Here is a 26,650-nt window from a genome sequence, read left to right as displayed (position 1 = left end):
ACACCACTCATTTGGAAGTGCCAGTATCTCAGCCAAGTTATCCAAAAGCCAAACTCCTAATATACACTTTGATGTCTTTGCTTCTGTTTCAGATCCCCCAGGCCCACCTTCAAATGCACGTGTCACCGACACTACCAAAAAGTCTGCTTCTTTAGCATGGGGCAAGCCTCATTATGACGGAGGACTTGAAATCACCGGCTATGTTGTAGAGCATCAAAAAGTAGGAGATGAGGCCTGGATAAAAGATACAACAGGAACTGCTCTCCGAATCACTCAATTTGTTGTCCCTGATCTGCAGACCAAAGAAAAATATAATTTTAGAATCAGAGCCATCAACGATGCAGGGATCGGGGAGCCAGCAGTGATTCCCGACGTTGAAATTGTCGAACGGGAAATGGCTCCTGATTTTGAACTAGATGCTGAGCTTCGAAGAACACTCGTTGTTAGAGCAGGACTCAGTATTAGAATATTCGTGCCAATTAAAGGTCGTCCTGCTCCTGAAGTGACGTGGACCAAAGACGACATCAACCTGAAAAACCGAGCTAACATTGAGAATACGGAATCATTTACTCTTCTCATTATACCAGAATGTAACAGATATGACACTGGTAAATTTGTCATGACCATCGAAAACGCTGCTGGGAAGAAAAGTGGCTTTGTTAATGTCAGAGTCTTGGATACCCCAGGACCTGTCCTTAACCTGAGGCCTACTGACATCACAAAGGACAGTGTCACCCTGCACTGGGACCTTCCTCTGATAGATGGGGGCTCACGTATAACAAACTACATCGTGGAGAAACGAGAAGCAACACGGAAATCTTACTCCACAGTCAGCACGAAGTGCCACAAATGCACATATAAGGTTACTGGCTTGTCCGAAGGTTGTGAATACTTCTTCAGAGTGATGGCAGAAAACGAATATGGAATTGGTGAGCCAGCAGAAACAACAGAACCCGTGAAAGCCTCTGAGGCACCATCACCACCAGATAGTCTGAACATTATGGACATAACTAAGAGCACAGTCAGCCTGGCGTGGCCTAAACCAAAGCACGATGGTGGCAGTAAGATCACTGGCTATGTAATTGAAGCCCAGAGAAAGGGCTCTGACCAGTGGACTCACATCACAACCGTGAAAGGGCTAGAATGTGTGGTGAAGAATCTAACAGAAGGAGAGGAATATACCTTCCAAGTGATGGCTGTGAACAGTGCAGGAAGAAGTGCCCCTAGAGAAAGCAGACCTGTCATTGTCAAGGAGCAGACAATGCTTCCAGAATTGGATCTGCGTGGCATTTATCAGAAATTGGTCATTGCCAAAGCTGGTGACAACATCAAAGTTGAAATTCCAGTGCTTGGTCGGCCAAAGCCCACAGTCACGTGGAAAAAAGGAGACCAGATTCTTAAACAGACACAGAGAGTTAATTTTGAAAATACAGCAACTTCAACCATCTTAAATATCAACGAGTGTGTAAGAAGTGATAGTGGGCCCTATCCATTGACAGCAAGGAACATTGTAGGAGAGGTTGGTGATGTCATCACCATTCAAGTCCACGATATCCCAGGGCCACCCACTGGACCAATCCGATTCGATGAAGTTTCATCTGATTTTGTAACCTTCTCTTGGGACCCGCCCGAGAACGACGGAGGTGTACCCATAAGCAACTACATAGTAGAAATGCGACAGACCGACAGCACTACGTGGGTTGAACTAGCAACCACCGTCATACGCACTACCTATAAAGCCACTCGCCTCACTACTGGAGTGGAGTATCAATTCCGGGTAAAAGCACAAAACAGATACGGAGTTGGACCAGGCATCACATCAGCACCTATAGTTGCCAACTATCCATTTAAGGTTCCTGGGCCTCCTGGGACCCCTCAGGTGACTGCAGTTACCAAAGATTCTATGACAATAAGCTGGCATGAGCCTCTTTCTGATGGTGGAAGCCCCATTTTAGGATATCACATTGAAAGAAAAGAACGAAATGGTATTCTCTGGCAGACCGTGAGCAAAGCATTGGTGCCAGGCAACATTTTCAAATCTAGTGGACTTACAGATGGTATTGCTTATGAATTCCGAGTGATTGCAGAAAACCTGGCAGGCAAAAGCAAGCCAAGCAAGCCATCTGAACCTATGCTTGCTTTAGATCCCATTGACCCACCTGGGAAACCGGTTCCTCTGAATATTACTAGACACACAGTGACACTTAAATGGGCTAAGCCTGAATACACTGGAGGCTTTAAAATTACCAGTTATATAGTTGAAAAGAGAGACCTTCCCAATGGACGGTGGCTAAAGGCCAACTTCAGCAATATTCTGGAGAATGAGTTTACAGTCAGCGGCCTAACAGAAGATGCTGCCTACGAATTCCGAGTGATTGCCAAAAACGCTGCTGGTGCTGTTAGTCCACCGTCTGAGCCATCAGATGCTATCACGTGCAGGGATGACATCGAAGCACCAAAGATAATGGTGGACGTTAAGTTTAAAGACACAATAATATTAAAAGCAGGAGAAGCATTCAAGCTAGAAGCTGACGTTTCAGGTCGCCCACTTCCAACGATGGAATGGACCAAAGATGGAAAGGAGCTTGAAGGCACAGCAAAGCTAGAAATAAGAATTGCAGATTTCTCTACTTATCTGATAAACAAAGATTCAACAAGAAGGGACAGCGGCGCGTATATCCTTACAGCAACTAATCCTGGTGGGTTTGCTAAACACATTTTCAACGTCAGAGTTCTCGATAGACCAGGCCCACCTGAAGGACCTTTAGCTGTATCTGAAGTGACAGCAGAAAAATGTGTACTGTCGTGGTTGCCTCCACTGGACGACGGAGGTGCCAAGATTGAACATTACATAGTTCAGAAACGTGAGACCAGCAGATTGGCGTGGACAAATGTCGCCTCAGAAGTCCAAGTGACAAAGCTGAAGGTCACTAAGCTTTTGAAAGGCAATGAATACATATTCCGTGTCATGGCTGTAAATAAATACGGAGTTGGAGAGCCGCTGGAATCAGAGCCTGTGCTTGCGGTAAATCCGTTCAGACCCCCTGATCCACCCAAAAACCCCGAAGTTACAGCCATCACTAAAGACTCGATGGTTGTCTGCTGGGGACATCCTGACTCCGACGGTGGAAGTGAAATCATCAATTATATCGTAGAACGGCGTGATAAAGCTGGGCAACGCTGGGTGAAATGCAACAAAAAAACTCTTACTGATTTGAGATACAAGGTGTCTGGACTAACAGAAGGGCATGAGTATGAGTTCAGGATCATGGCTGAAAACGCCGCTGGAATTAGCGCACCGAGTTCCACGAGTCCGTTTTATAAAGCTTGTGACGCTGTGTTTAAACCCGGCCCACCAGGGAACCCACGCGTTCTAGATACAAGCAGATCATCCATTTCAATTGCTTGGAATAAACCGATCTACGATGGTGGCTCAGAAATCACTGGGTACATTGTCGAGATTGCCCGGCCCGAAGAAGATGAGTGGCAGATTGTCACTCCACCAGCTGGGCTCAAGGCAACTTCTTACACCATCACCAACCTCGTAGAGAATCAGGAATATAAAATCCGCATCTATGCCATGAACTCCGAAGGGATGGGAGAGCCTGCGCTGGTTCCTGGGACCCCGAAGGCTGAAGAGAGGATGCTGCCTCCAGAGATTGAGCTGGACGCTGACCTGCGCAAAGTTGTCACCATAAGAGCTTGTTGCACCCTGAGACTGTTTGTCCCCATCAAAGGCAGGCCAGCCCCTGAGGTGAAGTGGACCCGGGAACACGGAGAGTCCTTAGATAAAGCCAGCATCGAATCCACGAGCTCTTACACGCTGCTCATCGTCGGAAACGTAAACAGATTCGACAGCGGCAAATACATACTCACGGTAGAAAACAGCTCGGGCAGCAAGTCTGCGTTTGTCAATGTTAGAGTCCTAGACACCCCAGGCCCCCCGCAGGACCTCAAGGTGAAGGAGGTCACTAAGACATCTGTCACGTTGACGTGGGAGCCTCCTCTCCTTGATGGCGGTTCGAAAATAAAGAACTATATCGTTGAAAAGAGGGAATCAACCAGAAAAGCATATTCAACTGTTGCAACAAATTGCCACAAGACTTCCTGGAAGGTAGACCAGCTTCAGGAAGGGTGCAGTTACTATTTCAGGGTTCTTGCTGAGAACGAATATGGCATCGGGCTGCCTGCCGAAACTGCAGAATCTGTGAAAGCCTCAGAACGACCCCTTCCACCAGGAAAAATAACTTTGGTGGATGTCACCAGAAACAGCGTGTCACTCTCTTGGGAAAAACCAGAGCACGACGGAGGCAGTCGAATTCTAGGCTACATTGTGGAGATGCAGAGCAAAGGTAGCGACAAGTGGGCCACATGTGCCACAGTCAAAGTCACCGAAGCCACCATAACCGGATTAATTCAGGGTGAAGAATACTCTTTCCGTGTGTCCGCTCAGAACGAAAAGGGCATCAGCGATCCCAGGCAACTGAGCGTGCCAGTAATTGCCAAAGACCTTGTCATCCCACCAGCCTTCAAACTCCTGTTCACCACTTTCACTGTACTGGCCGGTGAAGACCTAAAAGTTGACGTTCCGTTCATTGGACGCCCTACACCTGCTGTAACCTGGCATAAAGACGACGTGCCACTGAAGCAGACCACTAGAGTAAATGCGGAGAGCACAGAAAATAATTCACTACTGACAATAAAGGAAGCCTGCCGAGAAGATGTTGGACATTACACAGTTAAACTGACTAACTCGGCTGGTGAAGCTACCGAAACCCTTAATGTTATTGTTCTTGACAAACCAGGGCCTCCAACAGGACCCGTTAAAATGGATGAAGTGACAGCTGACAGTATTACTCTTTCCTGGGGCCCCCCTAAGTACGACGGCGGGAGTTCTATCAATAATTACATCGTAGAAAAACGGGACACTTCCACAACCACCTGGCAAATTGTATCAGCTACTGTTGCAAGGACAACAATCAAGGCCTGTAGATTAAAGACCGGATGTGAATACCAGTTTAGGATCGCAGCTGAAAACAGATACGGAAAGAGCACATACCTGAATTCGGAGCCTGTCATAGCCCAGTATCCATTCAAAGTCCCTGGCCCTCCTGGCACGCCATTTGTAACGCTCTTCTCCAAGGACAGCATGGAAGTACAGTGGAATGAGCCAGTTAGTGACGGAGGTAGCAGAGTCATCGGCTATCATCTAGAGCGCAAGGAAAGAAATAGTATCCTCTGGGTGAAGTTGAATAAAACGCCCATTTCTCAAACCAAGTTTAAGACCACTGGCCTCGATGAAGGCATTGAATATGAATTTAGAGTCTCTGCAGAGAACATCGTGGGCATCGGCAAGCCAAGTAAGGTGTCAGAGTGCTACATGGCGCGTGACCCATGCGATCCGCCTGGACGGCCAGAGGCAATTATTGTCACACGAAACTCTGTGACGCTCCAGTGGAAGAAACCCACTTATGATGGTGGAAGCAAGATCACCGGCTACATTGTAGAGAAGAAAGAATTGCCTGACGGCCGCTGGATGAAAGCCAGTTTCACGAACGTCATTGACACTCAGTTTGAAGTAACTGGCCTAGTTGAAGATCAGAGATATGAGTTCCGGGTGATAGCTCGAAATGCTGCAGGAGTGTTTAGTGAGCCTTCAGAAAGCACGGGAGCAATAACAGCAAGAGACGAGGTAGATCCACCACGAATAAGTATGGATCCAAAATACAAAGACACAATTGTGGTTCACGCTGGTGAGTCATTCAAGATTGACGCAGATATTCACGGCAAACCGATACCGACCACTCAGTGGGTAAAAGGTGATCAGGAGCTTTCAAATACAGCTCGATTAGAAATAAAGAGCACGGACTTTGCCACCAGTCTCAGCGTAAAGGATGCAGTACGCGTTGACAGTGGCAATTACATACTGAAGGCCAAAAATGTCGCAGGGGAGAGATCAGTTACCGTAAATGTCAAGGTCCTCGATAGACCAGGGCCACCTGAAGGACCTGTTGTGGTATCAGGAGTGACAGCGGAAAAATGCACACTAGCTTGGAAACCCCCACTACAGGATGGTGGGAGTGACATCATAAATTATATTGTGGAAAGGAGAGAAACCAGCCGCTTAGTTTGGACTCTGGTTGATGCCAATGTGCAGACTCTCAGCTACAAGGTTACTAAGCTTCTCGAAGGCAATGAATATATCTTCCGTATAATGGCTGTAAACAAATATGGTGTTGGTGAACCGCTTGAATCTGAGCCAGTAATTGCCAAGAATCCGTTTGTAGTGCCAGATGCACCAAAGGCTCCAGAAATCACAACAGTGACCAAGGACTCAATGGTTGTTGTATGGGAAAGACCAGCATCTGATGGTGGCAGTGAAATTCTTGGATATGTTCTTGAAAAACGGGATAAGGAAGGCATTCGATGGACAAGATGCCACAAACGCCTGATTGGGGAATTGCGCTTGAGAGTAACTGGACTCATAGAAAATCACAATTATGAGTTCAGAGTCTCAGCCGAGAATGCTGCTGGACTTAGTGAACCAAGCCTACCTTCTGCTTACCAAAAGGCTTGTGATCCTATTTATAAACCAGGACCTCCAAACAATCCCAAAGTCATAGATATTACCAGATCTTCTGTCTTCCTTTCTTGGAGCAAACCAATATATGACGGTGGCTGTGAAATCCAAGGCTACATTGTCGAAAAATGTGATGTGAGTGTTGGCGAATGGACCATGTGCACTCCACCAACCGGAATCAATAAAACAAATATAGAAGTAGAAAAGCTATTGGAGAAGCATGAGTACAATTTCCGTATCTGTGCTGTCAATAAAGCTGGAGTTGGAGAACATGCGGATGTCCCAGGACCTGTTATAGTTGAAGAAAAATTAGAAGCACCAGACATTGAACTTGACCTAGAACTAAGGAAAATTATAAACATAAGGGCAGGTGGCTCCTTAAGGCTATTTGTTCCCATTAAAGGTCGTCCTACACCAGAAGTTAAATGGGGGAAGATGGATGGTGAAATCCGAGATGCAGCTATAATTGATGTCACTAGCAGTTTCACCTCTCTCGTTCTTGACAATGTCAACCGATACGATAGTGGAAAATACACTCTCACATTAGAAAACAGCAGTGGAACAAAGTCTGCCTTTGTTACTGTGAGAGTCCTGGACACACCAAGTCCACCTGTTAACCTGAAAGTCACAGAAATCACTAAAGACTCAGTATCAATTACATGGGAACCGCCTCTGCTGGATGGGGGATCCAAGATTAAAAATTACATTGTTGAGAAACGTGAGGCCACAAGAAAATCATATGCTGCAGTTGTAACAAACTGCCATAAGAATTCTTGGAAGATTGAACAACTCCAGGAAGGCTGCAGTTATTACTTCAGAGTCACAGCTGAGAACGAGTACGGTATTGGCCTTCCTGCCCACACTGCTGATCCTATTAAGGTTGCAGAAGTCCCACAACCTCCAGGAAAAATAACTGTGGATGATGTCACCAGAAACAGTGTTTCCTTGAGTTGGACAAAGCCCGAACATGATGGTGGCAGTAAAATCATTCAGTATATTGTGGAAATGCAAGCTAAGCACAGCGAGAAATGGTCAGAGTGTGCTCGAGTCAAGTCCCTCGAAGCGGTAATTACTAACCTGACTCAGGGAGAAGAATACCTCTTTAGAGTTGTGGCCGTAAATGAAAAGGGAAGAAGTGACCCCAGGTCCCTTGCTGTTCCAGTAGTTGCGAAAGATCTGGTCATCGAGCCAGATGTGAGACCTGCATTCAGCAACTACAGTGTACAGGTTGGCCAAGATTTGAAAATAGAAGTGCCAATTTCTGGACGTCCTAAGCCAACCATTACCTGGACTAAAGATGGTCTTCCACTGAAGCAGACCACAAGAGTCAACGTTACTGATTCCCCTGACCTCACCGTACTCAGCATTAAAGAAACGCATAAGGATGACGGTGGACACTATGGAATCACAGTTGCTAATGTTGTGGGTCAGAAAACAGCATCCATTGAAGTTATAACTCTAGATAAACCTGATCCTCCAAAAGGACCTGTTAAATTTGATGAAGTCAGTGCTGAAAGTATTACAATATCTTGGAGCCCCCCAACATACACAGGGGGCTGCCAAATCACCAACTACATTGTTCAGAAAAGAGACACAACCACCACGGTATGGGACACGGTTTCTGCTACTGTCGCCAGAACCACACTCAAAGTGACCAAACTGAAAACTGGTACAGAATACCAATTCAGAATATTTGCTGAAAACAGATACGGACAAAGCTTTGCCCTGGAGTCAGAGCCAATTGTAGCTCAATATCCCTACAAAGAACCAGGCCCTCCAGGCACACCATTTGTCACAGCCATTTCCAAAGACGCCATGGTCGTTCAGTGGCATGAACCAATCAATAACGGCGGAAGCCCCGTCATAGGTTACCACCTTGAGAGGAAGGAAAGAAATAGCATTTTGTGGACAAAAGTCAACAAAACTATTATTCATGACACTCAGTTTAAAGCACTCAATCTTGAAGAGGGCATTGAATATGAGTTCAGAGTTTATGCTGAAAATATTGTTGGAGTAGGTAAAGCAAGCAAGAATTCCGAATGCTACGTAGCCAGAGATCCCTGTGACCCGCCAGGAACCCCAGAAGCAATAATGGTTAAAAGAAATGAAATCACTTTACAGTGGACCAAACCTGAATATGATGGCGGAAGTATGATTACAGGTTACATCATAGAGAAGCGTGATTTGCCTGAGGGTCGCTGGATGAAAGCCAGCTTCACAAATGTCATCGAGACTCAATTTACCGTGTCAGGCCTTACTGAAGATCAAAGATATGAGTTTAGAGTCATTGCGAAGAATGCAGCTGGTGTAATAAGTAAACCCTCTGACAGTACTGGACCAATAACTGCCAGGGATGAGGTTGAACTTCCAAGAATTTCAATGGATCCAAAATTCAGAGACACAATTGTGGTGAATGCTGGAGAAACATTCAGGCTTGAGGCTGATGTCCACGGAAAGCCCCTTCCTACCATTGAGTGGTTACGAGGAGATAAGGAAATTGAAGAATCTGCCAGATGTGAGATAAAGAACACAGATTTTAAGGCTTTACTTATTGTAAAGGATGCCATTAGAATTGATGGTGGACAGTATATTTTAAGAGCTTCCAATGTTGCAGGTTCTAAGTCTTTCCCAGTAAATGTAAAAGTATTGGACAGACCAGGACCTCCAGAAGGGCCGGTCCAGGTTACTGGAGTCACTTCTGAAAAATGCTCTTTGACATGGTCTCCACCACTTCAAGATGGTGGCAGTGACATTTCTCACTATGTCGTTGAAAAGAGAGAAACAAGTCGACTTGCCTGGACTGTGGTTGCTTCAGAAGTTGTGACCAATTCTCTGAAAATTACCAAACTCTTAGAAGGGAATGAATATATTTTCCGCATAATGGCTGTCAACAAATACGGTGTTGGGGAGCCTTTGGAATCTGCACCAGTACTGATGAAAAATCCGTTTGTGCCTCCCGGACCACCAAAAAGCTTGGAAGTCACCAACATTGCCAAGGACTCCATGACTGTCTGTTGGAACCGTCCAGATAGTGACGGTGGAAGTGAGATTATCGGCTACATTGTAGAGAAGAGAGACAGAAGTGGCATCAGGTGGATAAAATGTAGTAAACGCCGCATTACAGATTTGCGTCTGAGGGTAACAGGATTAACAGAAGATCATGAATACGAATTCAGAGTCTCTGCAGAAAATGCTGCTGGAGTTGGAGAACCAAGTCCAGCTACAGTTTATTATAAGGCTTGCGATCCTATATTCAAACCTGGCCCACCCACCAACGCACACATTGTGGACACCACTAAAAATTCAATTACACTCGCTTGGGGTAAGCCCATCTATGATGGTGGCAGTGAGATCATAGGCTACGTAGTAGAACTCTGTAAAGCAGACGAAGAAGAATGGCAAATAGTTACTCCACAGACTGGCCTGAGAGCCACTCGATTTGAAATTTCAAAACTCATTGAGCACCAAGAATATAAAATACGAGTCTCTGCCCTCAATAAAGTTGGCTTAGGTGAGGCTACGTCGGTTCCTGGTACTGTGAAACCAGAAGATAAACTTGAAGCACCTGAACTTGACCTTGACTCTGAATTAAGGAAAGGAATAGTTGTCAGAGCTGGTGGGTCGGCCAGAATTCACATTCCATTCAAGGGTCGCCCAACACCAGAGATCACTTGGTCTCGAGAGGAAGGTGAATTCACAGATAAGGTCCAAATTGAAAAGGGGGTAAACTATACCCAACTATCAATAGACAACTGTGATAGAAATGATGCCGGAAAATACATTCTCAAGCTGGAAAACAGCAGTGGATCTAAATCCGCTTTTGTGACTGTGAAAGTTCTGGACACCCCAGGACCTCCACAGAATTTGACAGTCAAAGAGGTTAAAAAGGATTCTGTCCTTCTGGTATGGGAACCACCCATCATTGATGGGGGTGCAAAGGTGAAGAACTATGTTATTGACAAACGTGAGTCAACCAGAAAAGCATATGCTAATGTGAGTAGTAAATGCGGTAAAACAAGCTTTAAAGTTGAGAATCTTACAGAGGGAGCCATTTATTACTTTAGAGTCATGGCTGAAAATGAATTTGGAGTTGGTATTCCAGTGGAAACTGTTGATGCTGTGAAAGCTGCTGAACCTCCTTCCCCGCCAGGAAAAGTGACACTCACGGATGTGTCCCAGACCAGTGCATCGCTGATGTGGGAGAAACCTGAACATGATGGTGGTAGCAGAGTCTTGGGTTATGTTGTTGAAATGCAGCCCAAAGGAACCGAAAAATGGAGTACTGTTGCCGAATCCAAAGTCTGTAGTGCAGTCATTACTGGTTTGAGTTCTGGACAAGAATATCAGTTCCGTGTCAAGGCTTATAACGAGAAAGGGAAAAGCGATCCAAGAGTGCTCGGTGTTCCTGTCATAGCCAAGGACTTGACCATACAGCCTAGTTTTAAGTTGCCATTTAACACATATACCGTCCAGGCTGGAGAAGATCTTAAAATCGAAATCCCAGTTATCGGCCGACCAAGACCTGAAATTTCATGGGTCAAAGATGGTGAGCCTCTTAAACAAACAACAAGAGTAAATGTTGAGGAAACAGCTACTTCAACTATTTTGCACATTAAAGAAAGTAACAAAGATGACTTTGGAAAATACACTATAACAGCAACAAATAGTGCAGGTACCGCAACAGAAAATCTCAGCATTATTGTTTTGGAAAAGCCCGGACCTCCAACTGGACCAGTTCGGTTCGATGAAGTTAGCGCAGACTTTGTGGTCATATCTTGGGAACCTCCAGCCTATACTGGTGGCTGCCAAATAAGCAACTACATTGTAGAGAAGCGAGATACAACTACCACCACTTGGCAGATGGTATCAGCAACAGTTGCGAGAACAACGATTAAAGTAACCAAACTGAAAACAGGCACAGAGTACCAGTTCAGAATTTTTGCAGAAAACAGGTATGGAAAGAGTGCCCCTCTCGATTCTAAACCAGTTGTTGTACAATATCCATTTAAAGAACCTGGACCACCTGGAACTCCTTTTGTGACATCAATTTCAAAAGATCAAATGATTGTGCAGTGGCATGAGCCAGTTAACGATGGTGGGAGCAAAGTTATCGGCTACCATCTTGAACAGAAAGAAAAGAACAGCATTTTATGGGTCAAATTAAATAAGATTCCCATTCAAGACACCAAATTCAAAACAACCGGACTTGATGAAGGACTTGAGTATGAGTTCAAAGTTTCTGCTGAAAATATCGTTGGCATCGGCAAGCCTAGCAAAGTGTCAGAATGCTTTGTCGCTCGTGATCCATGTGACCCACCTGGCCGCCCTGAAGCCATTGTTATCACAAGGAACAATGTCACACTGAAATGGAAGAAACCTGCTTATGATGGTGGTAGCAAAATAACAGGTTATATCGTAGAAAAGAAGGATCTACCTGATGGCCGCTGGATGAAAGCCAGCTTCACCAACGTGTTAGAGACTGAATTTACAGTGAGTGGACTTGTAGAAGACCAGAGATATGAATTTAGAGTAATTGCAAGAAATGCAGCTGGCAACTTTAGTGAACCGTCTGAAAGCACTGGTGCCATCACTGCAAGAGATGAAATTGATGCACCGAACGCCTCACTGGATCCCAAATATAAAGACGTAATCGTTGTTCACGCAGGAGAGACTTTTGTCCTTGAAGCTGACATCCGCGGCAAGCCCATACCCGATATCGTTTGGTCAAAAGATGGAAAAGAGCTTGAAGAAACAGCTGCGAGGATGGAAATTAAATCTACTATTCAGAAAACCACTCTTGTTGTCAAGGACTGTATACGTACTGATGGAGGACAGTATATTCTGAAACTCAGCAACGTTGGTGGTACAAAGTCCATACCAATCACTGTAAAGGTACTTGACAGGCCAGGGCCCCCAGAAGGACCTCTGAAAGTTTCTGGAGTTACTGCTGAGAAATGTTACCTGGCGTGGAACCCGCCTTTACAGGACGGTGGTGCTAATATCTCACATTACATCATTGAAAAGAGAGAAACAAGCAGACTCTCCTGGACCCAGGTTTCCACTGAGGTCCAGGCTCTCAACTACAAAGTCACTAAACTGCTTCCTGGTAATGAGTACATTTTCCGCGTCATGGCTGTCAATAAATACGGAATTGGAGAGCCCTTGGAATCCGAGCCTGTGATAGCCCGTAATCCTTATAAACCACCAGGTCCCCCTTCACCACCCGAAGCCTCAGCAATCACCAAAGATTCTATGGTGGTAACATGGGCACGTCCAGTGGATGACGGAGGTGCCGAAATTGAGGGCTACATTCTTGAAAAACGAGATAAGGAAGGCATTAGATGGACCAAGTGCAACAAGAAAACTCTAACAGATCTCCGGTTCAGGGTAACTGGCCTTACCGAAGGTCATTCCTACGAGTTCAGAGTTGCTGCCGAAAACGCAGCTGGCGTGGGTGAACCAAGCGAGCCATCTGTTTTCTACCGTGCCTGTGATGCTCTGTATCCACCAGGTCCACCAAGTAATCCAAAAGTGACGGATACTTCCAGATCTTCTGTCTCCCTGGCGTGGAGTAAGCCGATTTATGATGGCGGTGCCCCCGTTAAGGGCTATGTCGTTGAGGTCAAAGAAGCTTCTGCGGATGAATGGACAACTTGCACTCCACCAACAGGATTACAAGGAAAGCAATTCACAGTGACCAAGCTTAAAGAGAACACGGAGTATAACTTCCGTATCTGTGCCATCAATTCTGAAGGTGTGGGTGAACCTGCAACTATACCTGGCTCAGTTGTGGCGAAAGAGAGGCTGGAGCCACCAGAAATAGAACTCGATGCTGACCTGAGAAAGGTAGTCGTTCTGCGGGCAAGTGCTACTTTACGCTTATTTGTCACCATCAAAGGTCGACCGGAACCTGAGGTTAAGTGGGAGAAGGCCGAAGGCATTCTCACTGAGAGGGCCCAGATCGAGGTGACCAGCTCATACACAATGTTAGTCATTGATAACGTCACCAGATTTGATAGCGGTCGGTATAACCTGACGCTAGAAAATAACAGCGGTTCTAAGACAGCTTTCGTTAACGTCAGAGTTCTTGACTCGCCAAGCGCCCCTGTGAATTTGAATGTGAGAGAAGTAAAGAAAGACTCGGTGATCTTGTCTTGGGAGCCACCACTTATCGATGGTGGAGCGAAGATTACAAACTACATTGTCGAAAAACGAGAAACTACAAGAAAAGCATATGCTACGGTTACAAACAACTGCACCAAGAACACATTTAAAATTGAAAATCTACAAGAAGGATGTTCTTACTACTTCCGAGTCTTGGCTTCCAACGAATACGGGATTGGTTTGCCAGCTGAAACAACTGAACCCGTTAAAGTTTCTGAACCACCCCTCCCACCCGGAAGAGTGACCCTTGTCGACGTGACCCGCAATACAGCTACAATTAAGTGGGAGAAACCAGAAAGTGACGGTGGCAGCAAAATTACTGGTTATGTAGTTGAAATGCAGACTAAAGGGAGTGAAAAATGGAGCACTTGCACACAAGTTAAGACTCTGGAGGCGACTATATCTGGCCTAACTGCAGGAGAAGAGTACACCTTCAGGGTAGCTGCAGTGAATGAAAAAGGAAGAGGTGACCCGAGACAACTTGGAGTGCCGGTAATTGCACGGGACATTGAAATAAAGCCCTCAGTTGAGCTTCCTTTCAATACTTTCAATGTAAAGGCTAGAGACCAACTGAAGATTGATGTTCCATTTAAAGGAAGACCTCAAGCGACCGTAAGCTGGAAGAAGGACGGTCAGATTCTTAAGGAAACGACACGGGTTAACGTCTCTTCTTCAAAGACCGTAACGTCACTCTCCATTAAGGAAGCTTCAAGGGAAGATGTCGGAACTTATGAATTGTGTGTTTCAAACAGTGCCGGGGCCATAACCGTTCCTATTACTGTGATCGTCCTTGACAAACCAGGGCCTCCAGGACCTGTTCACATCGATGAGGTCAGTTGTGACAATGTAACCATTTCTTGGAATCCTCCAGAATATGATGGCGGCTGCCAAATCAGCAATTACATTGTGGAAAAGAGAGAAACCACTTCTACCACATGGCACGTGGTTTCACAAGCAGTGGCAAGAACATCCATTAAAATAGTTCGTCTGACCACAGGAAGTGAGTACCAGTTCCGGGTGTGTGCAGAAAACCGCTTTGGCAGGAGCTCCTACAGCGAGTCTGCACCTGTTGTTGCAGAGTATCCATTCAGCCCCCCGGGCCCTCCTGGTACTCCTAAGGTCGTGCATGCCACAAAATCGACCATGATCGTAAGCTGGCAAGTGCCAGTTAATGATGGAGGAAGTCAAGTAATTGGCTATCACCTTGAATATAAAGAGAGAAGCAGCATTCTCTGGTCCAAAGCAAATAAAATCCTCATCGCCGATACGCAAATGAAAGTCTCCGGCCTCGATGAAGGACTGATGTATGAGTATCGTGTGTACGCCGAGAACATCGCTGGAATCGGTAAATGCAGTAAATCCTGTGAACCGGTCCCTGCAAGGGATCCTTGTGATCCTCCCGGACAACCCGAAGTCACAAATATCACAAGAAAATCGGTGTCGCTTAAGTGGTCCAAACCACATTATGACGGTGGAGCTAAGATCACAGGCTACATTATCGAACGTAGAGAGCTACCGGATGGCCGGTGGCTGAAGTGCAATTTTACTAACGTACAAGAAACATACTTTGAAGTGACTGAACTTACTGAAGACCAGCGTTACGAATTCCGTGTTTTTGCAAAGAATGCGGCTGACTCCATCAGCGAGCCATCTGAATCCACTGGGCCGATTACAGTGAAAGACGATGTCGAGGCTCCAAGAATTATGATGGATGTCAAGTTCCGAGACGTCATTGTTGTCAAAGCTGGAGAGGTCCTGAAGATAAATGCGGACATTGCAGGGCGACCTCTGCCGGTAATTTCCTGGGCCAAGGATGGGGTCGAAATTGAAGAAAGAGCAAGAACAGAAATTGTCTCAACAGACTGTAACACTGTGCTAACGGTGAAGGACTGTGTCCGACGAGACACTGGGCAGTACGTACTAACCCTGAAGAATGTTGCAGGGACTCGGTCTATGGCAATTAATTGCAAGGTACTTGATAAGCCTGGCCCACCTGCAGGACCACTTGAAATAAGTGGCCTCACGGCTGAGAAATGCTCCCTTTCCTGGGGACCACCCCAAGAAAATGGTGGTGCAGATATCGACTATTACATCGTAGAAAAACGTGAAACAAGCCGCCTCGCGTGGACGATATGTGAAGGAGAGTTAAGGACAACATCCTGTAAAGTAACCAAGCTACTCAAAGGCAATGAATACATCTTTAGAGTAACAGGTGTTAATAAATATGGTGTTGGTGAGTCCCTGGAGAGCACGGCGGTAAAGGCACTAAATCCATTTACGGTTCCAAGTCCACCCACATCTTTGGAAATTACATCTGTGACCAAAGAGTTCATGACCCTTTGCTGGTCGAGACCTGAGAGTGATGGAGGCAGTGAGATCTCTGGCTATATAATTGAGAGGCGAGAGAAAAACGGTCTACGATGGGTGCGGGTAAACAAAAAACCAGTTTATGACCTGAGAGTGAAATCAACCGGACTTCGGGAAGGGTGTGAATATGAGTACCGGGTTTATGCGGAAAACGCTGCTGGCCTGAGCCTTCCAAGTGAAACCTCTCCCTTGATTCGGGCAGAAGACCCGGTGTTCTTGCCATCTCCTCCATCCAAACCCAAGATCGTGGACTCGGGCAAGACAAATATAACTATCAGCTGGGTTAAGCCCCTGTTTGATGGTGGGGCCCCAGTAACTGGATACACCGTAGAATACAAAAAATCTGATGAAACTGAGTGGGAAACTGCTATTCAGAACTTAAGAGGCACAGAATATACTATAGGTGGACTAACTACAGGAGCCGAATATGTTTTCAGAGTAAGATCTGTCAATAAGATCGGTGCTAGTGATCCCAGTGATAGCTCGGATCCCCAAATCGCAAAAGAAAGAGAAGAAGAACCTGTATTTGATCTTGACAGTGAAATGAAGAAGACCTTGATTGTCAAGGCCGGTTCCTCATTTACCATGACCGTACCTTTCCGGGGAAGACCAGTGCCTAGCGTCTCGTGGAGCAAGCCAGACACTGACCTCCGCACCAGAGCTTACATTGATTCCACAGACTCTCGTACGTCACTTACTATTGAAAATGCCAACCGAAATGATTCTGGAAAATATACACTCACAATTCAGAATATTTTGAATGCTGCTTCACTGACCTTAGTTGTCAAAGTTTTAGATTCTCCGGGTCCTCCAGCCAATATTACCGTACATGATATAACCAAAGAATCTGCTGTGTTATCCTGGGATGTTCCTGAAAACGACGGTGGAGCTCCAGTGAAGAATTACCACATAGAAAAACGTGAGGCCAGTAAGAAATCGTGGGTCTCTGTGACCAACAACTGTAACCGCCTCTCCTACAAAGTCACCAACCTACAAGAAGGGGCCATCTACTACTTCCGGGTCTCTGGAGAGAATGAGTTTGGTGTCGGTGTGCCAGCTGAAACAAAGGAAGGAGTAAAAATAACAGGTATGTTCTAAGAACAAAGAACATCTATATATCCATATTAATTTTCCTAGAATACTATGTATCATTTTAATTACTCTCACTTAATTTTATTTTTTTTTTTTTGAGCTGAAGTCATTATTTATTTACACAAGACTCATCTGGTAAATGGTGTCTGAGTGTGAATTACCTAAAAATCTCACTTAATTTTAAAGGCTTTTGGTTCATACCTCAGATAGTTCATACTATAGCACGACACAAAATCTCTAAGAGAAAGTTCTTTGTTAATTTTTAAAAAATGTAAAAATTTACATAGCTGGAGTTGAATTTAAGTATAACTGAATATGACTGCAGATAGAGTGTGTGTGCAGAAATTGTATGAAGTTTCTTATAAAACTGTTCATCTTATTCCTTTTATACCCATGACAAATTTGGGATAAATTTTACCCTTTAATCTAGTCGCTTGACACTTAATTTGAATATGAATGCTATGACATCCTATGACATGTACTGACAAAGCTTAGGGAAGCTTTGCCTGGCTCAGAAGTCAAACTGGTTATGTAAAAAGGAGGAGACTCAAAGGAAAGGAAGTATGTGGCCTTCATTTAAAATTTTTCTTTGATGATGCAGAAGGAACACACATGGGAAAAAATGTACTAATCTCTTTCTTTTGATGTTTTACTTTCTTAGAAAAGCCAAGCCCACCTGAAAAACTTGGAGTGACAGGTGTATCCAAAGACAGTGTTTCCCTGACCTGGCTGAAGCCAGAACACGATGGTGGAAGCAGAATTGTACACTATATCGTTGAAGCAGTAGAAAAGGGACAGAAAAACTGGGTTAGATGTGCAGTGGTGAAGTCAACCCATCACATTGTTTCTGGTCTGAGGGAGAATTCTGAATACTTTTTCCGGGTGTTTGCTGAAAATCAAGCTGGTCTGAGTGACCCAAGAGAGCTCCTGCTTCCCGTTCTTATTAAGGAACAACTAGGTATGTCTGCTTTTCTATAGAAGCCAAATTTGAGATGGTTTGTATTGATTTAATTTTTAGAAACTCTTTTTTCACCTTCATCTGCTGTACTTTTTTTTTTTTTTTTTTAGAACCACCTGACATTGATATGAAGAACTTCCCAAGTCATACTGTATATGTTAGAGCTGGCTCAAACCTTAAAGTTGACATTCCAATTTCTGGTAAACCGCTGCCCAAAGTGACCTTGTCAAGAGATGGTGTGCCCCTGAAAGCAACCATGAGATTTAATACTGAAGTTACCGCTGAGAACCTGACCATCAATCTCAAAGAAAGTGTTACCACTGATGCTGGAAGATATGAGATCACTGCTGCCAACTCCAGTGGGACAACCAAAGCTTTCATTAACATCATTGTACTGGACAGGCCTGGTCCCCCAACTGGCCCTGTTGTTATCAGCGACATAACAGAAGAAAGCGTGACTCTCAAATGGGAGCCACCTAAGTATGATGGTGGAAGTCAAGTTACTAATTACATCGTACTCAAGAGAGAGACAAGTACTACAGTATGGACTGAGGTGTCTACCACAGTTGCAAGAACCACGATTAAAGTCATGAAACTGACCACAGGAGAAGAATACCAGTTCCGCATCAAGGCAGAAAACCGCTTTGGCATCAGTGATCACATAGATTCAGCGTGTGTGACTGTCAAACTGCCATACAGTAAGTTGTCAAACGTTTCAAAGATCCCAGGTTTTCATTCACATAAATGTTTTAAAGGTCTGTGCTAACATAAGGGATTTCTCTCTTTTGTAGCAACACCCGGACCACCATCTACACCATGGGTCACTAACGTTACTCGAGAAAGCATCACCGTGGCCTGGCATGAACCAGTGTCCAATGGAGGCAGCGCAGTTATAGGCTATCACCTGGAAATGAAAGACAGAAACAGTATTTTATGGCAAAAAGCCAACAAATTGGTCATCCGCACAACTCACTTCAAAGTCACAACAATCAGTGCTGGACTTATTTATGAATTCAGGGTATATGCAGAAAATGCTGCTGGTATTGGAAAACCCAGCCATCCTTCCGAACCAGTTCTAGCCATTGACGCCTGTGGTATGTATTTTTCTTGAGAAGGAGGGTTTTGACTACTTACAAATGCACATCTTATTTCTGCAAAGCAAAATAATGTTGCCGCAAGTTCCACTGATCTGCTTTCTCTTATTACCACAGAACCTCCAAGAAATGTCCGTATCACTGATATTTCAAAGAACTCTGTCAGCCTTTCATGGCTACAGCCAGCTTTCGATGGAGGAAGCAAGATTACAGGCTATATTGTTGAGAGGCGAGATCTTCCAGATGGCAGATGGACCAAGGCCAGCTTCACCAATGTTATCGAGACTCAATTCGTTGTCTCTGGCTTGACTCAGAATTCCCAGTATGAATTCCGGGTCTTTGCTAGAAATGCCGTTGGTTCGGTCAGCAATCCATCCGAGGTTGTAGGCCCCATTACATGCATCGATTCTTATGGTAAGCATTTTTAGAAATTCAAGTCCCAGTAGCAGTTTAACCCAATATTTCTCCATACTTGTTCTGGTCCTAGTCTATAGAATATATCTTTTACTATGCATCTCAATTAGGTATTTGGAAGAAATTATGTGAACTAGCTGGGCGTCACAGGAAAATTCTTTAATCCTTCCTGCTCTCTTAACTGTAAAATGTGAGATTTGGACTACGGGATATCAAAAGTCCTTTCCAATTTCAACCTTTAGAAGTCTTTGACCATACGAGTTGGTGCTCTCCCTTTTCTATTTTAAACTATCAGAGTCGACAATTAAAACCATGGTTGAGTGCCCAGAGAAACTTCTCTTAAATAAGACTAAAGGGGGCCATTAATGATGATAGTATTAGTGGTAGCTAACATTTACTGGATATTTTTCATGAATTCTCTCCCTTAATTAGCCCATTTTACAGAAGAGAAACTGAGGTTTAGAGTGTTTATGTGACTTCCCCAACAGGGAGCAGCTCATTAGTGTACAGTGGAAATTCAAAGAGACTCCAGAACTCTCTCTGCTTTGCAGTCATTCCAAAATACACATAGTTGGCAATTCTGGAAAATCACAAACACGTTCAACTCAACAATGGATTCAAAACTAAAATTTCATGAGGTTTAGGTACCCTGTGACACTTTTTCAAAAAGTACCCTCTGTCTAAAGAGTCTCTCTGGTATCTGAGCAAAAGTCTCCACTCCCGTCCCCATGCTCAGAATCCCAGGGCCACTCTTTATGAATCAGGCTTTGCTGTGAGGCTGCGAAGCAAGTCAACAAATTTAGTTCTGTTTCTCAATTGTTCTAAGCAGCCTGGCAGAAATATCTGTCTAGTGAAATGTAGAGTTCTAGAAGTAAAGAATTCAGACTTTGAGAGTCAGACATGAACAGCCCATACTTGGATGTCAGTGAACTGGGAAGGGAAAATAACAAGAATAGGAGGTAGTCAGAAGAAAGGAGGACCTAGAATGAAAAAAAAAAATGTATAATTCAGCTTCTCCGGGGATGTTCTCACTACCATATTCCATTTTGTCCCTGGAATTAAACACCTGATAGACATTAATATACATTTCAAAGGCATTGAAGTCCCTGTGCCATTAGTGCAGCGTCCCTGGAGGACTGAGCTTCCTCACCACCTTTCTTCCCCGTCTGGGATAGAAGCGTGGCTTGCAAAATTTGAATGTTTGAAATAATAGGTACATAAAATTAGAACCACCATATATGCACATATGACTTCAGAAAAGCCAACGACCCCACTTTGAAGCAGCAATTATTTTTTCCATCCTTCTGAGCTTTTAAATATTTCGTGTGTTTTCCCTACAGGTGGACCCGTAATTGATTTGCCTCTAGAATACACAGAAGTTGTCAAATACAGAGCCGGTACATCTGTGAAGCTCAGAGCCGGCATTTCCGGCAAACCTGAGCCTACAATTGAGTGGTATAAAGATGATAAAGAGTTACAAACCAACGCCCTGGTATGCATTGAAAATACCACCGACCTTGCATCTGTACTCATCAAAGATGCAAATCGCCTTAATAGTGGAAGCTACGAATTAAAACTGAGGAATGCCATGGGCTCGGCCTCAGCCACCATCAGAGTACAGATCCTTGGTAGGTGCCATCTACAGGGCAGCATCGTATTTTGTTTGTTGAAAACTTGGCAATTTTAAATCAGTAGCCTTTTAAATAGAACTGACATACTGTCGTCTTCTTTCATTAACAGACAAGCCAGGACCTCCGGGTGGTCCAATTGAATTTAAGACGGTCACTGCTGAAAAAATAACTCTTCTCTGGCGCCCTCCAGCGGATGATGGTGGTGCAAAAATCACTCACTACATTGTGGAAAAACGCGAGACAAGCCGCGTAGTGTGGTCTATGGTGTCTGAAAATTTGGAAGAGTGCATCATCACAACCACCAAAATCATCAAAGGAAATGAATACGTCTTCCGAGTTCGAGCCGTGAACAAATACGGAATTGGTGATCCACTGGAATCCGAGCCAGTGGTGGCAAAGAATGCCTTTGGTGAGACATGATTTCATTAGGAAACTGAACTCAAATGCTTGAGAATTTTACAAATAAACTATTCTGCTAGCTTGCATGTTTTCTTAGAATGATTTTGGTTTTCTTTTGTTTCACATCTCTCCTCATTGTCATTCTTGTCACAAGGGAAAGTATCAATCAGCGAAAGCAATATTCTTGCATAGGATCTGAAGATTGAAAGGTAGAATTGATCCATGATATTGATCCTTCAAACTCATTTTCCTTTTCCTTTCTGAACAGTTACTCCTGGGCCCCCGGGCATACCAGAGGTGACAAAGATCACCAAGAATTCAATGACCGTTGTCTGGAGCAGGCCAGTTGCAGATGGTGGTAGTGAAGTAAGTGGCTATTACCTTGAGAAAAGAGACAAGAAGAGTCTCGGATGGTTTAAAGTCTTAAAGGAGACTATCCGTGACACCAGAGAGAAAGTGACGGGACTCACGGAAAACAGTGACTACCAATACCGAGTTTGTGCTGTCAATGCTGCTGGTCAGGGTCCATTTTCTGAACCATCTGACTTCTACAAAGCTGCTGATCCTATTGGTAAGTGGTCATAAATGCAGCATCTTCACCCGTGTCTCTTTTGTGTCACTGAATTGTACATGACTATGTAATGACTATATTATGAATGGCCATTCCAGACCCTCCAGGCCCACCAGCTAAGATAAGAGTCGCAGATTCGACCAAATCATCCATCACTCTTGGCTGGAGTAAGCCCGTCTATGATGGAGGCAGTGCTGTTACTGGATATGTTGTCGCGATGAGACAAGGAGAGGAAGAGGAATGGACTGTTGTCTCTACCAAGGGAGAGGTCAGAACTACAGAATATGTGGTATCTAATCTGAAACCTGGAGTCAACTACTACTTCCAGGTATCTGCCATAAACTGTGCTGGACAAGGAGAACCTATAGAAATGACTGAACCTGTACAAGCTAAAGATATACTTGGTATGTACCTATGGGTATGGCTGTGTTTTGTTTTGTTTTGTTTTTATTAGAGTGCTTCTAGGAAAACATTTTCTTGCTTTAAAACTCAAAATATATGACCATTTTATGTCTACAGAGGAACCAGAGATCGACCTAGATGTGGCTCTCAGAACCTCTGTTATAGCTAAAGCTGGTGAAGATGTACAAGTGTTGATTCCCTTTAAAGGCAGACCTCCACCTACTGTCACATGGAGAAAAGATGAGAAGAATCTTGGCAGTGATGCCAGATACAACATCCAGAACACCGATTCTTCTTCATTACTCATTATTCCTCAAGTCACTCGCAATGATACAGGAAAATACATTCTCACAATAGAAAATGGAGTTGGTCAACCCAAGTCTTCAACCGTGAGTGTTAAAGTGCTTGATACACCAGCCGCCTGCCAAAAACTACAGGTTAAACATGTTTCTCGAGGCACAGTCACTTTGTTCTGGGATCCTCCTCTCATTGATGGAGGATCTCCCATAATTAATTATGTCATTGAAAAGAGAGATGCCACCAAGAGAACATGGTCTTCGGTGTCACACAAATGTACCAGTACATCCTTTAAGATAACAGATTTGTCGGAGAAAACACCATTCTTCTTCAGAGTTCTTGCAGAAAATGAAATTGGAATTGGGGAACCTTGTGAAACTACAGAACCAGTGAAGGCTGCTGAAGTCCCAGCTCCTATACGTGATCTCTCAATGAAAGACTCAACAAAGACATCTGTTACCCTAAGTTGGACCAAGCCTGACTTTGATGGTGGTAGCGTCATCACAGAATATGTTGTGGAAAGGAAAGGTAAAGGTGAACAAATGTGGTCACATGCTGGCATAAGTAAGACCTGTGAAATTGAAGTTGGCCAACTTAAGGAACAGTCACTCCTGGAATTCAGAGTGTTTGCCAAAAACGATAAAGGACTGAGTGATCCTGTCACTATTGGGCCAATTACAGTGAAAGAACTTGTGATTACACCTGACGTTGACCTGTCAGATATCCCTGGGGCACAAGTCGCCGTGAGAATTGGGCATAACGTGCACCTCGAATTACCTTATAAAGGAAAACCCAAACCATCTATCAGTTGGCTGAAAGATGGTTTGCCATTGAAAGAAAGCGAGTATGTTCGTTTCAGTAAAACTGAAAACAAGATTACTTTGAGTATTAAGAATGTCAAGAAGGAGAATGGAGGGAAATACACCGTTATTCTTGATAATGCAGTTTGTAGAACCTCAATTCCCATTACAATCATCACACTTGGCCCGCCATCAAAGCCCAAAGGGCCTATTCGATTTGATGAAATCAAGGCTGACAGTGTCATCATGTCATGGGACGTGCCTGAAGATGACGGAGGAGGAGAAATTACTTGTTACAGCATTGAGAAGAGGGAAGCTTCACAAACTAATTGGAAGATGGTGTGTTCAAGTGTTGCCAGGACAACCTTCAAAGTTCCTAATCTAGTCAAAGATGCTGAATACCAGTTTAGGGTTAGGGCAGAAAATAGATATGGCGTCAGCCAGCCCCTCGTCTCGAACACCATTGTGGCAAAACACCAGTTCAGGATTCCTGGCCCCCCAGGAAAGCCCGTTATATACAATGTGACTTCTGATGGCATGTCACTAACTTGGGATGCTCCAGTTTATGATGGTGGTTCAGAAGTTACTGGATTCCATGTTGAAAAGAAAGAAAGAAACAGCATCCTCTGGCAAAGAGTTAACACATCACCAATATCTGGAAGAGAATATAGAGCCACCGGCCTAATGGAAGGCCTAGATTACCAGTTCCGTGTATATGCTGAAAATTCTGCTGGCCTAAGCTCACCCAGTGACCCAAGCAAATTTACTTTAGCTGTTTCTCCAGTAGGTAAGTAACTGAGTATTATTCAAATATATTTAATTCAGCAACTGAATACGTTACTAACAAATAAATCAAACACTGCTTTTCTTCCACATATCACCTTCTCATGTATCTTCTGGTCACTAGAGAGCTGGTCAGGCAAAGCAAAGGGGATAATTTTAAGTCAGTCTACTACAGTAATGTAAAGTTCTTTTTAAAGTTTAACTACAAAGACAGTTGAAATTAAAATGAGCTTGGGGGATTTATTCATTTTTTCTTCCATTGTGAATGAACTGGTAACAGAAGTTGATTACAGAAATGATACAGTTAATTTCCATATAACTTTTTAGACCCGCCTGGCACTCCTGACTACATTGATGTCACCCGGGAAACCATCACACTTAAATGGAACCCTCCATTGCGAGATGGAGGCAGTAAGATTGTGGCCTACAGCATTGAGAAACGGCAAGGGAGCGATCGTTGGGTCAGATGCAACTTTACTGATGTCAGCGAATGTCAGTACACAGTCACAGGACTTAGTCCTGGGGATCGATACGAGTTCAGAATAATTGCAAGAAATGCCGTTGGTACTATAAGTCCTCCCTCACAGTCTTCTGGCATCATCATGACAAGAGATGAAAATGGTAAGCATTTACAAATGATCTCCAGATATGATTTAAAACATTCACATTTTTAAAATATTCTTTTGGCCCCTGGTCTGTAAAAGTGGAACAGGAACATCATTTCATACAGATTACCCAGGGTTGTTATGTGGATAAATTAGATTTTCTACCTTTCAGATGAAGAGAAGAAAAAAAATAATAATGTAATTGGCATCAATTCTTTTTTACCATGACTGTTGTTTCACTCTGTTCCCATATAAATAGCATGCAAATGGGAATGGGTTTTTAGTTTTGTCATCATTTATAATAAAGAAAAACACTCGCAAAAATAATTGTCCAGCTTTACTCAAGTTACTAAAATACAACGTACACCCAATGGTACAGTCCTCACCTTGCTTGAGTGCCACTGATGACCCCTTACAGGAATTTGAATATACAGCAGCATCAGGAAGTAAAGGTCTATAAGTGTTTTTCTTTTTACAAATGTCAATGCAAGATTAATAACATGACAGACATAAAAGGGGATAACCTAATAGCATGCAGATGTTCAGCCCCACAATCTAAATTCTCACTTATCAATCCAGCTTTCATAGTAGCCTTTGGTAACACAGGATAAACATCCCTCTTCCAGGCTTTAAGATGTGGTACTAATGAAAAACATGTTTGTTTTCATTAAGCCAAACTAATACATATTATTTCTATTTCCTTTATAGTTCCACCAACGGTAGAGTTTGGCCCAGAGTATTTTGATGGTATCACTATTAAGTCTGGAGAGAGCCTCAGAATTAAAGCTTTGGTGCAGGGACGGCCAGTACCTCGCGTAACTTGGTTCAGAGATGGAGTAGAAATTGAAAAGAAGATGAACATGGAAATAACTGATGTTCTAGGATCCACCAGCCTTTTCGTGAGAGATGCTACCCGGGAACACCGTGGTGTATACCGCGTGGAAGCCAAAAATGCATCTGGCTCCTCAAAAGCAGAAATTACCGTGAAAGTACAAGGTACCTCCAATAGCTTCTTCATCTTACCATTTACAGGACTTGGGTTAGAGACATGCCTGATTGCACCTCAACGGACAAGGAAAAATAAACTAACTCTGGAACCTTTTTCTTATAGATACACCAGGAAAAGTAGTTGGGCCAATAAGATTCACCAATATTACTGGCGAGAAGATGACCCTGTGGTGGGACGCTCCACTCAATGATGGCTGTGCTCCCATCACTCACTACATCATTGAAAAACGGGAAACCAGCAGACTTGCTTGGGCACTAATTGAGGACAATTGTCAAGCCCACAGCTATACTGCCACTAAACTAATAACCGGCAATGAATACCAGTTCCGTGTTTCTGCGGTTAACAAGTTTGGTGTTGGGCGGCCACTTGATTCTGACCCAGTGGTTGCACAAATACAATACAGTAAGTATCTGTTTTTACTAAGTGGTACTATGTTGTAAGATTAACTTGCAACCAACAAGACTAATTTGTTTTCATTTTACAG

General features: G+C 43.9%; 1 protein-coding gene across 1 annotated transcript in view; it reads left to right on the top strand.

Annotated features, from left to right (window-relative positions):
• The window catches only part of TTN (titin), a 274,354-nt gene that overhangs the window by 224,024 nt on the left and 23,680 nt on the right, over positions 1-26,650 (top strand). The window contains exons 309-321 of the mRNA XM_072752064.1: positions 93-17,198; positions 17,865-18,161; positions 18,272-18,859; positions 18,953-19,255; positions 19,373-19,669; positions 21,010-21,297; positions 21,410-21,709; positions 21,968-22,270; positions 22,369-22,674; positions 22,790-24,556; positions 24,880-25,173; positions 25,866-26,153; positions 26,269-26,568. Coding sequence (XP_072608165.1) covers positions 93-17,198; positions 17,865-18,161; positions 18,272-18,859; positions 18,953-19,255; positions 19,373-19,669; positions 21,010-21,297; positions 21,410-21,709; positions 21,968-22,270; positions 22,369-22,674; positions 22,790-24,556; positions 24,880-25,173; positions 25,866-26,153; positions 26,269-26,568 — 22,437 coding nt within the window. The remainder of the gene's footprint in view (positions 1-92; positions 17,199-17,864; positions 18,162-18,271; positions 18,860-18,952; positions 19,256-19,372; positions 19,670-21,009; positions 21,298-21,409; positions 21,710-21,967; positions 22,271-22,368; positions 22,675-22,789; positions 24,557-24,879; positions 25,174-25,865; positions 26,154-26,268; positions 26,569-26,650) is intronic.

This window comes from Vulpes vulpes, chromosome 3 (assembly GCF_048418805.1).
Source record: "Vulpes vulpes isolate BD-2025 chromosome 3, VulVul3, whole genome shotgun sequence".
NCBI lineage: Eukaryota > Metazoa > Chordata > Mammalia > Carnivora > Canidae > Vulpes > Vulpes vulpes.
This window is presented reverse-complemented; position numbering and strand designations above follow the sequence as displayed.